The sequence below is a fragment of the Sarcophilus harrisii genome, chromosome 5 (assembly GCF_902635505.1).
Source record: "Sarcophilus harrisii chromosome 5, mSarHar1.11, whole genome shotgun sequence".
Taxonomy (NCBI): Eukaryota; Metazoa; Chordata; class Mammalia; order Dasyuromorphia; family Dasyuridae; genus Sarcophilus; species Sarcophilus harrisii.
Window position 1 is genome coordinate 29,705,564 of NC_045430.1, and position 15,325 is coordinate 29,720,888.

General features: G+C 42.3%; 1 protein-coding gene and 1 non-coding gene across 2 annotated transcripts in view; one reads left to right on the forward strand and one right to left on the reverse strand.

Moving 5' to 3' along the window:
• Window positions 1–1,051: 1,051 nt before the first annotated feature.
• Window positions 1,052–1,123, reverse strand: TRNAD-GUC. The gene has a single exon. It is a non-coding gene; the product is annotated as a tRNA-Asp (tRNA).
• Window positions 1,124–1,613: 490 nt separating this feature from the next.
• LTA4H (leukotriene A4 hydrolase) overlaps window positions 1,614–15,325 on the forward strand; it is a 37,043-nt gene continuing 23,331 nt past the window's right edge. The window contains exons 1-4 of the mRNA XM_031940960.1: window positions 1,614–1,859; window positions 9,683–9,813; window positions 13,288–13,408; window positions 14,814–14,882. Of these exons, the coding sequence (XP_031796820.1) occupies window positions 1,701–1,859; window positions 9,683–9,813; window positions 13,288–13,408; window positions 14,814–14,882 (480 nt within the window). The 5' untranslated portion in view covers window positions 1,614–1,700. The remainder of the gene's footprint in view (window positions 1,860–9,682; window positions 9,814–13,287; window positions 13,409–14,813; window positions 14,883–15,325) is intronic.

Consider the following 15,325-nt stretch of genomic DNA (forward strand, 5'->3'; position numbering starts at 1 on the left):
ACGTATTATTTTATATTGCCGGGATCTCTTTATGTGCATAGGATTCTTGAAAGGAACAACCATGCAGCATTTCCTTTGTTGTTACCCCCAGGCTCTTGCACAGTTCACTGCACACAGTAGGTTCTTCATAAATGTTCATTAAATTGAATTCCTCCAATCAACAGAAATCCATCAAATGCCTAGTGTGTGCAAGGAATTTAAATGTACTGAATCTCTCTGTGTCCTTGGAGCCAACTATAAATACTGGGTAACTACCAGCTTCTCTAATTTACCTAATCTCACTAATTAGCAGTGAGGTTAATTCTCTGTACCTCATTGCTATTTGAACAAGCCAACGATAGAAAGGACTAGGCCAGAGTTTTACAGCCTATTTTCAAATTTTTCTTTTAAATTCGCGGTTAAATTTCAGTTCAGTTGTTTAACTATTAAAAGCGACAAGGTGAAAAGGGTAGTTTTATTAACGATTAAATGATAATTATTAATTAAATAATTAATTAACATTTTTAAAGGGAAAGATTAAAAAGGTAGTTTTGTTAACTATTAAAAAAAGAAAAGGCAAGATTTAAAAAGTAGTAAAATTTTAAAATAACTATTAAAAAAAGAAAAGGCAAGATTTAAAAAGTAGTAAATTTTTAAAATAAATAACTATTAAGAAAAGAAAAGGCAAGATTTAAAAAGTAGTAAATTTTAAAAATAAATAACTATTAAGAAAAGAAAAGGCAAGATTTAAAAAGTAGCAAATTTTAAAAATAAATAACTATTAAGAAAAGAAAAGGCAAGATTTAAAAAGTAGCAAATTTTAAAAATAAATAACTATTAAAAAAAAGAAAAGGCAAGATTTAAAAAGTAGTAAATTTTTAAAATAAATAACTATTAAAAAATAAATAAATAAATAAATAACTATTAAAAAAAGAAAAGGCAAGATTTAAAAAGTAGTAAATTTTTAAAATAAATAATTAACTATTAAAAAAAGGAAAGGCAAGATTTAAAAAGTAGTAAATTTTTAAAATTAAGTTAAATTATTTTTAAAAATAAGGAAAAGAAGTCGCGCCTCCCCGTCGGGGAATCGAACCCCGGTCTCCCGCGTGACAGGCGGGGATACTCACCACTATACTAACGAGGAGTACATGCAAGGACTCGGGCAATTGGTTTCATAACCTGGCCCTTGTTTCCCCGCCCACGCCGACCAAGGACCAATGAGAGCGAGGGCTCGGTTCCGGCTGCCAATCCAATTCAACAGAGGCCCCGTGTGACACGTGGGAGTAGATCGCGGGAAGGAGAGCCACAAAGCCGATGTCGTTCATTGTTATGCTTTTTGCAGCCTCCGTTCTGTGGTCTCACACAGAGGGCCGCCTTCCCCTGCCGGGCTCTCTACCCGCTGCCCGAGGCAGACATCTTTTCTTTAGGGTCCCGCAGCGGTTACCGGAGGCAGACATCTCCCCCTTAAACAGGAAAAGCCCTCCTCACTCCGCCTCCGAGCACTCATAGCCCCTCCCAGGCGCGGTGCCTCACGGGATTTGTAGTCTGGCTCCCGCCGACCCGGCGCTCCCGGCAGCCCGCCAGGACTTCCTTTCCCGGCATGCCGCACTCTCCCCTCGTCACCCCTCCCCCGCTTTTCCCCGCCCTCCCCAGGCGCCGAGAGGACGCGGGCAGGCTGACTGAGTTAGTAAAGCTCCCGGCTTCTCCGGAGTGGACGAGCCATGGCGGAGGCTCCCGACTGGTGCTCCTTGGCCTCGCCGGCTTCCGTCTGCCATATCACGCACCTGCACTTGCGTTGCGCCGTCGACTTCGCCCGGCGGGCTCTGCGGGCTACGGCCCAGCTCACCGTGCGCTCTCAGGAGGACAGCCTGCGCAAGCTGGTACGCTGGGGCCCCGGACTCGCGACCCCTGACCCCCGGGCCCTCCCCCTCCCCCTCCCCCTCCCCCTCCCCGAGCTGCGAGCCCCGTCTCCGGCGCCGGAGCCCCGTGACCTTGAGCCGGCCGCTGACCCTCCTGGTCCTCAGTTTCCCCGTCCGCGCTCTGACCCCCGCCCCCCTTTTTTCATTTATGTCACTTCCCTTAGTTACATGTTATTTTCTTCCCTTCGGCCTCAGTTTCCCCAAATAGTAAAAACTAGAGGGTAGGACCAGAGAACTTGAGAGGTCCCTTACAGCTCCGTGACATTTCCCCCTTTATAGGTCATTTCCCCACTTTCGGCCTCAGTTTCCCCATCTGTAAAGTGAAAAGAGCTGGAGTGAAGGGTCTCCACAATTCCTTCCCGCCCCAGATCTGGGCTCTCATGACCTCCTTTGCAAGTCACTTTCTCTGCTGGGCCTCAGTTTCCCTATCTGTATAGTAAAGGAGCCTCTTAATCAGTCATTATCCATCCCTGGACCCCCCTCTGTTTAAAAAAAAAAAAAAAAAAGTCTCTGAGGATCCCTTCCAACTGTCAGCTCCTCCCTTTGCACCTGCAGACTCTGAAACTCTGCACCCGCGCACACCCCCATCATACCCTCTCCCTACCTCAGCTCCCCTCTCAGCTTCCTCTTTTTGCTCCATCCCACCCCAGCCTCCCGTATCCGTCCCCAAACCACCCAAATGCCCCTTGCTCCCAGCCTTTACAGCCTCCAGTTCCCTCCCACCAATCCTTTCCATCATCTCCTTCCTAACTCCAACTCTATTTCCTGCCCAACCCCCAAATCGTGAGCGCCCCATCCCTCTCCAGGCTCAGAGCCTTTCCCTGCCTTCCCAGCTTCCATTTCATTTAAATGATTCGGACACTTCCTTGATAATTTGTTCCCCACCCCTCACCCGTGTTCCTGCTCCATCACCTCACGTCCCCTGAGCCCCATGGGAGACACTTCCTCCCTCCAGTTCAGAACGCCTCCTCTTTTCCTGGGGGTCTGTAGCATTTTCTGGTCACCCTGTGTCCACCAACTTCCTTTCCGTGGTCTTCGTGCCAGTCCTGGCCAAAGCAACTCTTGTCATCTGTTCCTGATCCATTCCGGCTACATGCACACAATATGGGGGCTCTGGGTGGGGAGGGCTTTCTGGGAATTCCAGGATCCGTTTGCTTGCTCGGCCTGACGGCCACTTTTTGTGCTTGCAGTTAAGGACCGCTTTCTAGGGAAGACGAGCAAGACTTTGCCAGAAAACATCGCATTTGTACTGTGGGCCGGACCGGCAGTGGGGTTTGCTTAGCAGATTAGAGTGGGTCTTTGCCATTTCTTTCTCCATTGGATTAAGAGAGGGAAGTGACTTGCCTCACATCACAGGGCTGTTACTGTTTGTCTTTTATGGCATTCAAGTGAACTGGATTTAAGGGAGGGAGAGCCCTGCCAAGTTACCAGCTCACTTCCTCCTCCCGGGTCACACAGGTAGCAAGGGTCTGAAGCCACATTTAAGTCACCTCTTCCTGGGCCTCAGTTTCTCGTCTGGTACACAACTGCCTATTGTTGGAAAAGTAGCAGGTTTTTAACTATTGTCAAGAGTTTCTGCTCATTCATAATTAAGAAAGTACCTTTTATTTGAAGATTTCAGAGGAGAATTTTGGAAGTTAGAAGCAGATAAAAGGACCCGCTCCATTTACCACAACTGGCTACAAAAAAGATTTTTTGGCACATTATAACCCAAACCCCTAAATAATAGTGATAAGCAGAAGATTCCTGTGCTAGAGCAGACTTCTCAAACTTTTTCCACTTGTGATTCCTTTTTGCCCAAGAAATTTTTACATGACTGGATATATAGATATATATCATAGGTATACAAATCAAACATTTATTGACAATAAATCATAAATTTTCAATTCTCACATTCAGTTATGACTCACAGTTTAAGAAGCTGGACTATTGATGGGGGCAAGATCAAGGTTAAAACAAACTGGACAAAGTAGTCACAGCTAAGAATGTTTTCCCGAGTCAGCTTCCTTTTCCATAAGTTTACTGTGGACCAATTCCTTTTATTAGGGTCCTAGGTTTCTACTTAGAAGAACCATGGATACAATTTCCTTATTTTAGAGAAGAAGAAATTGAGACTCAGGGAGGATGGTTAAGAAAGTGGCCCAAGTTGACCTAGGTGGTAATTAGAAGCCAGGTCCTAGAACTCAGGCCACTGAAGAGACCATTCACGATGGCCTCTGGACTTCCAGTTCTAGGCCCGTTAACCTAAATGTGCCCCTTTTGTGCAATGTTACCATGAATGAAGCTCTTCAAGCACCAAGATGGGGTACTTCTCCCAGGCACCCCAGCTATCTGGCTTAGGCCTGAGTTCTAGCAAAGTACACTTTGTTCTGAGGGTCAGCTTGAAGTAAGGTATCTTTTGCTAAGATAGCAACGTTGCATGGGTAGGGCTAAAGCAAATTAGTTTCAATAGATCGTTTCACTAATGATTCATAAAGCATTTTAATAGTTTGAATTTGCCTACTGAAATTAAGAATAAACACGTTAACTGTGTATTTTATGACTGTCTTTTCTCATTATCTGGTTGTAGAAAACAGTCCACCTATTACTCAATTAAATATGAAAAGTACTCAGCCAGAAGGAATATAGTTAGCAATGCTTGAGATCTAGATGAGTGGAAAATAATGATTTGTCTGTTTCTAACAGTGGTGGTCTACCATAGCCAGAGCCCAAAGCTTGCATGATGCTTAACTGCAGATGATCAAGAGTGTTGGCAAGAAAGTTAAATCTTTTTTAGGTTTCTTTTTTTTTTATTTTTAAGTTTCAATTTTTGTTCATTTCTCTTTCTCAAGAACAGTTCAAGGATTATTTCTAAAAGTTCAGATCTTTATTTGAGAACATAATGTTAAAAAATCTTTATTAATTGTAATGTTTAATAATTAATCTTAATTGGCCTATTATCTTTCAGGTGAGTTCAAACTTGGTATTCAAGGTTCTCCTCAATCTGAGACTACCCTTCCTCCTCCTTCAGCCTTATTTATCTCTGTGACCTCCCCATGCAGGCTGGAAGGGTCCGCCATCACTATTCCTCAGCATCTCCCCAACAATCCCTGGGTGTCTTGTATTTTGGCCCCTTAATGTCCAGCATGCCCTCTCTCCCTCTCAAAGCTCTTTGAGTATCTTGTTTATTCTCAAATTTCAATTAAAACATTATGATTTCTCCTTGAAGCCTTCCCAAACCCTGTGGTTTGGGAACTTCTGCAGATTTTGCATTGGAAAGAGGGCAACTCTACAACTTCCTTATGCAAAACTGGGCAATCTATTTCTGCAGATGGCTTCTTATCCCCTAATTCTATTGTATCCCTGGGGGCATAGAGGATAGCTTACCTAACTGTGAATCTCAGCCCAGCACATGACTGTGCTTTTTACACATGTCATTTACCAAATCATTGTTCATTCATTCAACAGTTGAATGAATGAACGGCGAGAGCTGTCGAAGACCCCGGGAAGAAGAATTTAGAATGGCAAAATTCAAATATTTACTGTCAAGTAAATATAGTAAAAAAAAAAAAAAACCTTTATAAATTATCTTGTTTAATAATTCATCTTAATTGGCTCATTCTCAGATAAGTTCATACTTGATCTTCAAGACTTTCTTCAGGCTGGCACTACCTTCCCTCCTTGTCCAGCCTTGTAATTTTTATCTTGGCCCTGAAGAACACTTAATGAAGGCTAACTAGTCCATTAAATTTCTTAAAATTAATATTTAAAACTTATAAATTTAGGGTCTAGAGGCTTTGTGTAGATGTTCTAAAGATAACATCTAATCATTTGTTAGGACTTCCCACTTTTTAAGGACAGATCCAATTCATTGGAAAATATATTTATTAAATACCTCCCCTGTACAGAGAGCATTGTGCTAGCTAGACTTGGGGAAGATAGCTAAGAAGGAGGAATGTGGCCCAGTCTGCCATTTTGTTGGGTAGGACAGTACCCTTTACATTTCATTGGGTGGTCTCATTGCCCCTTGCATCCGTGCTGGTCCTGAGATTCTTTGAACTTGGACTGGTTCTCTGAATGGGCCGTCCGATGCTCCCCAACTCCAGCTCCTGCAGCTTGGTGGGACCTGCCCTTGACCTTCCCTTGGAGACCTCAGGGTATCTCGTGTGCCCTCTGATTGGAATCATAGGAGAGGAACATACACATGTGCCCATGATTAGAAAGTAAAGCAGGCAGGGCAGGCCTGCACATCTGGCCTCAGACCCTTCTAGATCCAGCATAAGCCCCTTCCCCTGCCAGCCCCCTCATCTATAACCTGAGCTGGAGAAGGAAATGGCAGACCTCTCCAGGATCTCTGCCAAGAAAACCCTAGGTGAGCTCATAAAGAGTTGGACCGAGCAACAAAACTACAGACATGGAAGGTACTAGAGAAGGTCTGAGGAATTTCTCACTTTCTGGGGAACCGGCCCTTTGCTTGGGGGACATTGTGTCGTTGCCAGCATCAGTTCTTAAAAGTCAGTTGGTCTGATTCCCAGGCACTCAACTCAGTCTTCTAAGAAGTGAGTCTCCTACTCAAAGACTCTTTCAATCCCGAGGTGCCTGGAGGGGTAGGTTTCACATACAGCTTTCTAGTCACATCTGTCTTCCTTCAGTAAATACTTCCTGTGTGATCCAAAGGGCTGAGCTAAGTGAAAATAGAGGAGGAAAGGACCAGGTGGGTTTCCACCTTTGCAGAATTTACAAGATAATTGGGTAAATGAGAAATAACCTGCATAGTCAAAGAAGACCAGAATTAGTTGTGGGTAAGTACTATTATGGAGAATATTACTTGAATATATGATCACAGGATCAACCCTGGAGATCTGGAAGTGAACTTAGAGGTTGTATCAAATACAGTCCCCTAATGTTACAGATGGAGAAACTAAGGCTGGGTGGGGGAGATTTGTTTGGTTTTGTTTTTAAACTTGCCCAGGGTCACTCAGCTACTAAGTGTGGGAGACAGGATTTGCACTCAGATCTCTCTCTTTCTGTCTTAAAACAGTGTAATCTGTAACAAATGGGATTATGTTTTTAATTATATGGAACCTATTTATAATCATCAGATTATCTGGTTTGTAGACTGTCTAGACTCCTTTATTTCCCTTCCTTCCAGTTACCATTTTTTTTGGCTATGCGCTGCTTACTGTGATGTTAACTGAGCAGTGTGCCAACAACAGTTTATTTGGAAACTTCCTGTCACGTTTGGAGCTGCAAGCTGAGAATTGATTCCAAGAGGCAGCACAGTGTCAGGAAGACCTGTTTTCATAATCCTAGAGCTTGTGACAGCCAGCAGGTTACTTAACTTTTTGGGTCCCCCACAACTCCCTAAGACCGTGGATCTCAGAGTGTGGTCTAGGACCCCTAAGGTGGCCTGCAACCTTAAAATTATGTTCATAATACTAAGATGGCTTAATTTCTGACACAGCAAATCACTCTTTTGATATGACCTACATAAACAAAAGCTATTTGGGGTATGTGGGGTGGTGACCCCTAATTTTAAGAGTTTAAAGGGGTCCTGAGACTAGAAAGTTTGAGAGCCACTTTTCTTGCTACAACTTGTTGGAAGCAGATGGAGGGTAGGGGAATTTCCCACAGGGAGGAAAACACTGGCCTAGGAAAAAATCATTATGGGAATGCCTGACAGAATAAGCTTTTAATAAAAGGTGATTGATAGAACTAAAAAGATGTCAGGACTAGGGAGAGAATACTAGCCAACATTCTGTCGTGTTCTAAGGTTTGTAAAGTGCCAACATTTATCATCTCAATTTGGTCCTCCCAGGATTCTTTTGTAGTAGGTACTCTTTAAAGGGTGTTATTGGAGAGGAGAACTGAGAAAAACCGAAGGACCCCGGCCTTCAGGGGCCCTTGTTAGAGGGGGTGAGAAGGAGAAGCAGGATAGTAGTGTCACAGAAGCCAAGGAGAAAAGGGGGTTTTAAAGAGGGCATGGTGTTAGATGTTGGGCATTTAGAGGAAGGAGTTAGTGATTATATCAGTGATAGCCTTCCAGGATACCTTTCTGATAGAGAGGATGGGAGGTCAGACGGGAGCCTTGGTCACAAGGAATTAAATTGAGAATAGAGAAGGACTTTGACCCACTACATGTACACAGTCCATTCAAAAAGGTATGACTGTGAAAACAGAAATAAAATAGCAACTAAAGAGGGCATCAGCATCAAATGAGACAGACTTTGAAGGCAGAGAGGGAAGAACCAGTAAAAAGGGAGAAATTGGACTAGTTGACCAGTTCTAGATCTGTGATTCTGTGACTTAGCATATACTAAGTGCTAATGTGTGTAATGCCCTATAGATATTTCCTTTCTTCATAGCTATTTTTTAGCACTATCATCTTTCAACATAAGGATATAATGGAGTCAGGAAAGTGGAACCTGGAATATCTGAAACCTAGGTTGGTCAATTTAGTGAATATATCGAAGAACCAGACAGACAAATAACTATACAATTATGGGAGGATTGGGGAAGCCAAGGCTTTCCTAAAAGAAGCATTAAAGGTTAGGAGGGAGGAGTTAAAATCTTTACATACAAGATATATAATTTTCAACCTCAAAGTTAGGAAAACCTTTCCTCTGAAACATCCTGCTTCCATATTCAGAGAGAGAATTGTGGAGACTGAGTGTGGATGAAAGCATAGTACTTTCACCTTTTTTTGGTTGCTTGTGGGTTTTTTTTTTTTCTTGAGTTGATTTTTCTTGCACAAGATGACAAATGTGGAAGTGTGTGTTTAGAAGAATTACACATTTGCTGTCTTCAGGGAAGGAAAGGAAGAAAAATTTGCAACACAAGGTTTTGCAAAAGTGAATGTTGGAAACGATTTTATGTGTATTTAGAAAAATTAAAAGTTATTATTTAAGAAAATTAAAATTTCCCCGTCACCCAAAATGGTAACAAAAGATTTTCCCAATAAAGTCCTATTTAATCATGTCAGGAACAAATTTTTATTTTTGTACATTTTAATTGTATGACTTCAAGCAAGGCAGCTCTCTCAAACCTTCAGGGGCCCTTGTTAGAGGGGGTGAGAAGGAGAAGCAGGATAGTAGTGTCACAGAAGCCAAGGAGAAAAGGGGGTTTTAAAGAGGGCATGGTGTTAGATGTTGGGCATTTAGAGGAAGGAGTTAGTGATTATATCAGTGATAGCCTTCCAGGATACCTTTCTGATAGAGAAAGATTGATAGGGGGAATTTACTCCTGTGAGATTTCCCTATTCCAGTGAAATTATCTGTTCCCTAATCCCAGTATTTGCTTAGATAATTCAGAATTGTCATTGATTGTCCATCTAGGGTGTTCCCCAAATCTCAGTGCATTTTTAAAACTTAGCTTCAACAGCTTACAATTATACTAAGCCCATCTATGTGTCCCTCCTTTGTTACATGCTGGCTGTGTAACAAGTCACTTAACCTCTAAGAGCTCTGGTTAATTCTCTGAGATCAGCACCTTCTCTGAATTGCTAAAAGGAGTTTCCTACCCTGGGAGTTCTGTATTCTGGTGAATCAAAGATTAATTCTGTAGCTATGTCTATCTGTATCCGACCTGTAGCCAAACTTTTTCCAGAAATTTACATTTAAATATCTGTTTAAATTTCGAATCATATTTAGAACAAATATGAACTCATTGGCCCCATTCATTTACTCAGCATATAACTTTATTTCACAATCAGTTAGATGTCATTCTCATGGTACAAATCTAATCTTCAGTTATTTGGGTACATGAAATAACATTTGTAATGTTTTAAAATATTGATTTTATTCCAGATTTTGGATACAAAGGATCTTAAAATAGAAAAAGTCGTGATTAATGGACAAGAAGTTCAATTCACTGTGGGTGAAAAGCAGAGCTTCAGAGGATCCCCACTGGAAATCGTTCTTCCTGTGGCACTGAGCAAGTATGGTCATCACTTTCCCTTGTAGTTCATAGAAAACAGGGTCTTAATTTTAGAAGAAAAAAATTTTTAAATGGGGGTGCTTGATTATTTTGTTACTGTAACCTTTCTCACTTGTTGGTTTCTGGGTCAAATGGAAATTTCAGTAGTAAATGTAGGATTTTATGATAAGCCAAATGAACTTGAATTTAAAGATTTGAGATAGTTAAGTCAACAAATAAATAGCTTAGTAATAGTGGGAAGAAATTTTAAGAACATTTAAACCTATGGTCAAATTTTAAAGTAAAGTCAGAGGGGAGTTCATTTAAAATATATGAGCTGATGCCCGGAGAAAGAACTCTGGGAGATGACTAAAAACCATTACATTGAATTCCCAATCCCTATATTTATGCCCACCTGCATTTTTTATTTCCTTCACAAGCTAATTGTACAATATTTCAGAGTCTGATTCTTTTTGTACAGCAAAATAACGTTTTGGTCATGTATACTTATTGTGTATCTAATTTATATTTTAATGTATTTAACATCTACTGGTCATCTTGCCATCTGGGGGAGGGGGTGGAGGGTAAGAGGTGAAAAATTGGAACAAGAGGTTTGGCAATTGTTAATGCTGTAAAGTTACCCATGCATATATCCTGTAAATAAAAGGCTATTAAATTAAAAAAAAAAATAAAATAAAATAAAATAATAAAATATATGAGCTGGAAGCAATCTCAGAAATCATTTAGTTCAACCCCCATTTTACAGCTAAGGAAACTGAGTGTTTAGTTGTATAGCTGTGTGGTAGAACCAGGATTAGAACCTGGGTCTCTTGATTTCCATCCCAATTCATTGCCATTTCTGGCTGTTGTCGAGTTCATCCTTCCACAATTCTTCTGTTTCACTGATAAAAATATTCATGTATGATCAAACTACCAGCTGGACTCATTTCCCTCTTTTCATTGTGAAGATTAAAGCCACCTGAGTTCCCTTTTTCCACACCCACTCTCTGCTCCTTTCTAGTTACAGAAAAGGTCTCCTCCCTCACATTGTCCGATCTTCCCTCTCTGTGCGCTTAGTCCCATCTCTTCTACCTCTCCCAGGCCCTGGATCTGGCGGCACTCATTGCCAGAGCAGGGCATGGTGGTACATGCCTGCAATCTTGGCTCCTGGTGAGGCTGAAGCTGCCAGATCTGTTAAGCTCAGGAATGCTGAGGTGCAGTGGGCCGGGTCGACCAGACGTAGGCACTATGTTTGCTATGAATGTGGTGAATTCCAGGGAACAGGTGAACCACGCCAATGAATAGCCCCCATATTTCCAGCCTAGACAAGATGGGTAGAGCCAGCCTGTGAGGAAAATCATCCCCTTACTGTCTATTCATTTTTACAACTTTAATTTTTAAATGAATAAAAATTAACTTTCTCTCCCTTCTACTTCCTTCATCCCTTAAAAAAAAAAGAAAAGAAAAGAAAAGAAAATCAACCTTTATAATAAATACACATAGTCAAACAAAACCAGTTCCTACATTGGCTTTGTCCAAAAAATATACATTAGGGTGTCCCAAAAATCATGGTGTAGTTTTAAGTTACTAAAACTATTAACAGCTAAAACTTCCTTGTCACTTTTGGGGTACTCTGTATGTCTGTACCTGAACAAAAATTAATTTCCTCTCTTCTACTTTTTTCACTTCTTAAAAGACTAAACCCTTAAAATAAATATGCACAGTCAAACAAAACCAGTTCCTACATTGACTTTGTCCAAAAAATATATACAGTGATGTCCCAAAAGTGTAGTTTTAAGCTACTAAAACTGTTACACCAAAACTACACCGTCACTTTTGGGACACTCTACCTCAGTCTGTATTTTGAACCCATCACTTTTTTTGTTTGGAGCTGGATTGCCTGCTTCATTATGGATTCCCTGGACGTGGCCTGAGTTGGCCATTGCATTGATCGTAGTTGTTAAGCCTTTCAAAGTTTTGTGTCCATATGATGTTGTGGTGCAGATTTTTTCTCCTGATTTTGCTCATCTTCCTCTGCATCAGTTATTCGCGTCCTCCTAGATTCCTCTGAAACCATCTCCTTCATTATTTCTTATGTCACAGTGGTATTCCATCATATTCATATACCATAATTTGTTTAGTTATTCTCCAATTTTGGGGTATTCCCTTAATTTCCTTTGCCACCAAAAGGGGGAGGAAACAGCTATAAATAATTATATTTTTCATTTTTATGCCCCTTGAATCTCTTCCCTCCCTGACTTCTGTCTACCCATAGACATGCTCAGGCTTATGCACTCTCAAGGAAATTCTGCTTTTGGTTCTTCTTCCCTGCTCCCATACTGGGTTCTGTGACTTTGACTGTTTGTTTCACTTGTAACAAAGTAGTTTACTCTCAGTGCCTCGAGTTCCTTTACACCCCTTCTCTTCTCAGGAGCCTGGCTTCTGTTCCCACCCCTCGAGTTGGACTTCCCTCTCAGAAGTCACCACTAACTTCCTTCTAATGGTCAAGTCCGCAAGCTACCCTTCAAGTTCTCACCGCCTTGACCTCTCTACAGCCTTCAGTATTGTTGGCCACATCCCCTTAGTGAATCACACCTCTTCCCTTGGCTCCAGAGACACAGACCTTCCTGGGTGGGCTTGGTCTGATCCCTGAGCGGGCCTGCTCCGGCAGAAGTCACAGTTTCAATGAGAGGGCGAGGGGTAGATCTCGATAATGCTTCCCGTAATTAGCTAGCAGAGCTTTCTGCACATTTGTTGGCTTGCACTGAGTGCTGCTTGATGCCCTAAGAATCTGCTTTCTACAGAAGGAATGATCCAAGCATGGTTTCTTCTTTCTTTCACTTTGAATGTAGCATAGAGCCATATGCAGAGGGGACTCCTTCGTGTTTGCTTTGGGCCGTAAGGAAGTTTGGTTTTAATTCTTACTGGTGGGTGGTAAATCATGATCAAACATTATTATTCCTGCTTAATCTTTCCTATGTGGCAGGGATTCCTTACTTTTCTTGAGACATGGACCCCTGTGGCCATCCAGTGAAGCCTGTGAAACCTTTCTCAGCGTTATGCTTTTAAGTGCATAAAAAAGTTTATGGGATTACACAGGACATAATTATAGTGGAAGATAGTTATCCAAATATCTAAAAATTAGGTTCATGCACCCACCTAGGGCTAAGAATCTCTGTGGTTTGATCATTCTCCAATTTTTGCACTTAATAAAAAATGGAACTGAAATTTAAAGAAATTCCTGATGTGGGGCTCTCCCAAAAGAGACATCCCCTGGAAGCCCCTTTTCTGATTCTCCCTGCAAAAGGACTTAAGTGCAGTTTCGAAGGGTCCTTTGGGGTTTGAGGTTGTTTTTTGTTTTTTTTTAATGAGTTGGAATGTTTCAAAAGCTATCATGCTAGCTTAGTAGTTATGCTCTCAGTCCCAGAGTTCTTTTCTAGCTGTGGCCACATCGCAGCTATAGGCCCTTCATATGTGTACGTTTTGTTTGCTGCAGAAAACAAGAAGTGGTTGTAGAGATTTCCTATGAGACGTCCCCCCAGTCTTCAGCTCTGCAGTGGCTCACTCCTGAACAGACGTCTGGAAAGAAACATCCCTATCTTTTCAGCCAGTGCCAGGTAAAGGAATCTCAGGATAGTTTGTCAGAGTCACTCAGCATTTATGAGGTGCCTGCTGTGTGTCAGGGATTGTGCTGAGCGCCAGAGGTACAGAGAAAGGCTCAGTCCCTGCTCCTCAGGAGCTCGTGGTCCGATGAAGGAGACAGCACGCAAACGGCTGTGGCCTAGCCAGCTGGAGGAAGGCCTTTGAATTAAGGCTACGGGAAAAGAGGGTGGGCTTTGAGTGGCTCTTGAAGAAAGTTGGGATGCAGGGCCGAGGAGGGAGAGCACTCCGGGCATGGGGCAGAGCAAGAGAAAATACCTGGAAAAGGCCACTGTGGAAGGGTCCCAGTGCGCATGGGAGGGGAAAGGGTACAAGATGCATGAAGACAGAAAAGTGAGTAGCAAGTTGGGAAGGTTGCTGAACACCAGAGTGCTTTATGTTTGGTCTTTGAAATACTAGGGAGCCACTGAAGTTTGCAAAGGGGAAGCGTGGCAGAATCAAGTCCATGCTCTAGGAAGGTCCTGTGGGCAGTTGAGTGGTGGGTGGATTGGAGGGAGCCTGGAGGGGCTAAGGCAGAGTCTGGTGGAGGGGGATGGCCCTTTGGCAGCCCCTTTTTAAATGGACAGTTTCTGCTTCATCTCTGAGTTTTCTTCCAGGTCTCAGTAGAGGGGCAGGATGGCATTTGGCTTTCCTGGTGGAACCTGGGACTGTTACTTGGCTGTCCTGAGAGGTGCTGGGAGTCACCCTCTCCTCCCTTTCCCCCAAAATGGTGATCTACAAACATGACATGGTGGGGTCTAGAAGCGGTTTCCGTTGACTTAATATAGGAGGATTGAGTCAAAAGGGTTACAAACCCTTAGACCTTAAAGGAAGTACTGGACCAAATGGCTGTGAGAAGGAAGGGCCCATTTTTAATAAGATAAAATGTGAATGAAGATGTTAGGATTAGGGAAGGTGGGGTTCAGGCCCCCTTATGTTCCATCCTAAGGTTGACCCTAGGATGGAAAATGAGCCAGACAAGCAGTCGCCCAGCAAACATTTATTAAGCACCTACTGTGTGCCAAGCACTGTGCACTTCAGATACAAAGAAAGGCAAACAGATGGTCCCTTGCTCTTAGGGAGCTCATTTCCTGTGGGGGCAGACAACATGTAAAACACCGTAAAATATACACAGGGAAAATGGGACCTGATCAATAATAGGAAGGATGTTGTTGCTTTAGTGGAACTGTGAAAGTTCATCCATGTATGAAAATAAAGGTTCCATTTCCATTTGTGGACAAACCAAATTTTGACAATTTGTCAAAATCCCAAGTTGCCATGAAACATGACTTCGGTTTTAACAGTCCAGTTCTGAATTGTCCCCAAGGTCTTCTGGAAAACACTGGCAGCTAAAAGTCTCTCCTTTCCCTTCCTCTGCCCCAGGCCATCCACTGCCGAGCGATTCTCCCCTGCCAGGACACTCCCTCTGTGAAGCTGACCTACAGTGCTGAGGTAGGAGAGTGTGCCTTCCAGGCAATGTCAGGAGCTGTCCCCCTGTCCGGGATTCTCGTGGAGTCATATTTTCTGATTGTGATGGATCATTACATGAAGATCTGATAGCTAAAAGAGGATTTGCCGTATTAAATCCAGGCCCAGGGCTGTGAACAGAGACTTCGGCTTTCAAGTGGAGTGAGATCAGTGCCCAGTACTCTGAATATAGAAAGGAAAGGACAGTTCTGAATTAAGAATAAGGTTTATACCCTTGGAGCCTGTTAAAAAATATCCAAGTAGGGAAAGGTTTTTAAAATAGCTAAAACTTAGAGCACCTTTTCAACATTACATTTTTTTTAGGTTCAATTAACACGGATATAGGGGTATAGAGATGTCAGAGAATATGTGCAGATGTTTTTAGTGGTAGAAGTTACAGAATTACGTAACATATAAGCATTTCTGAC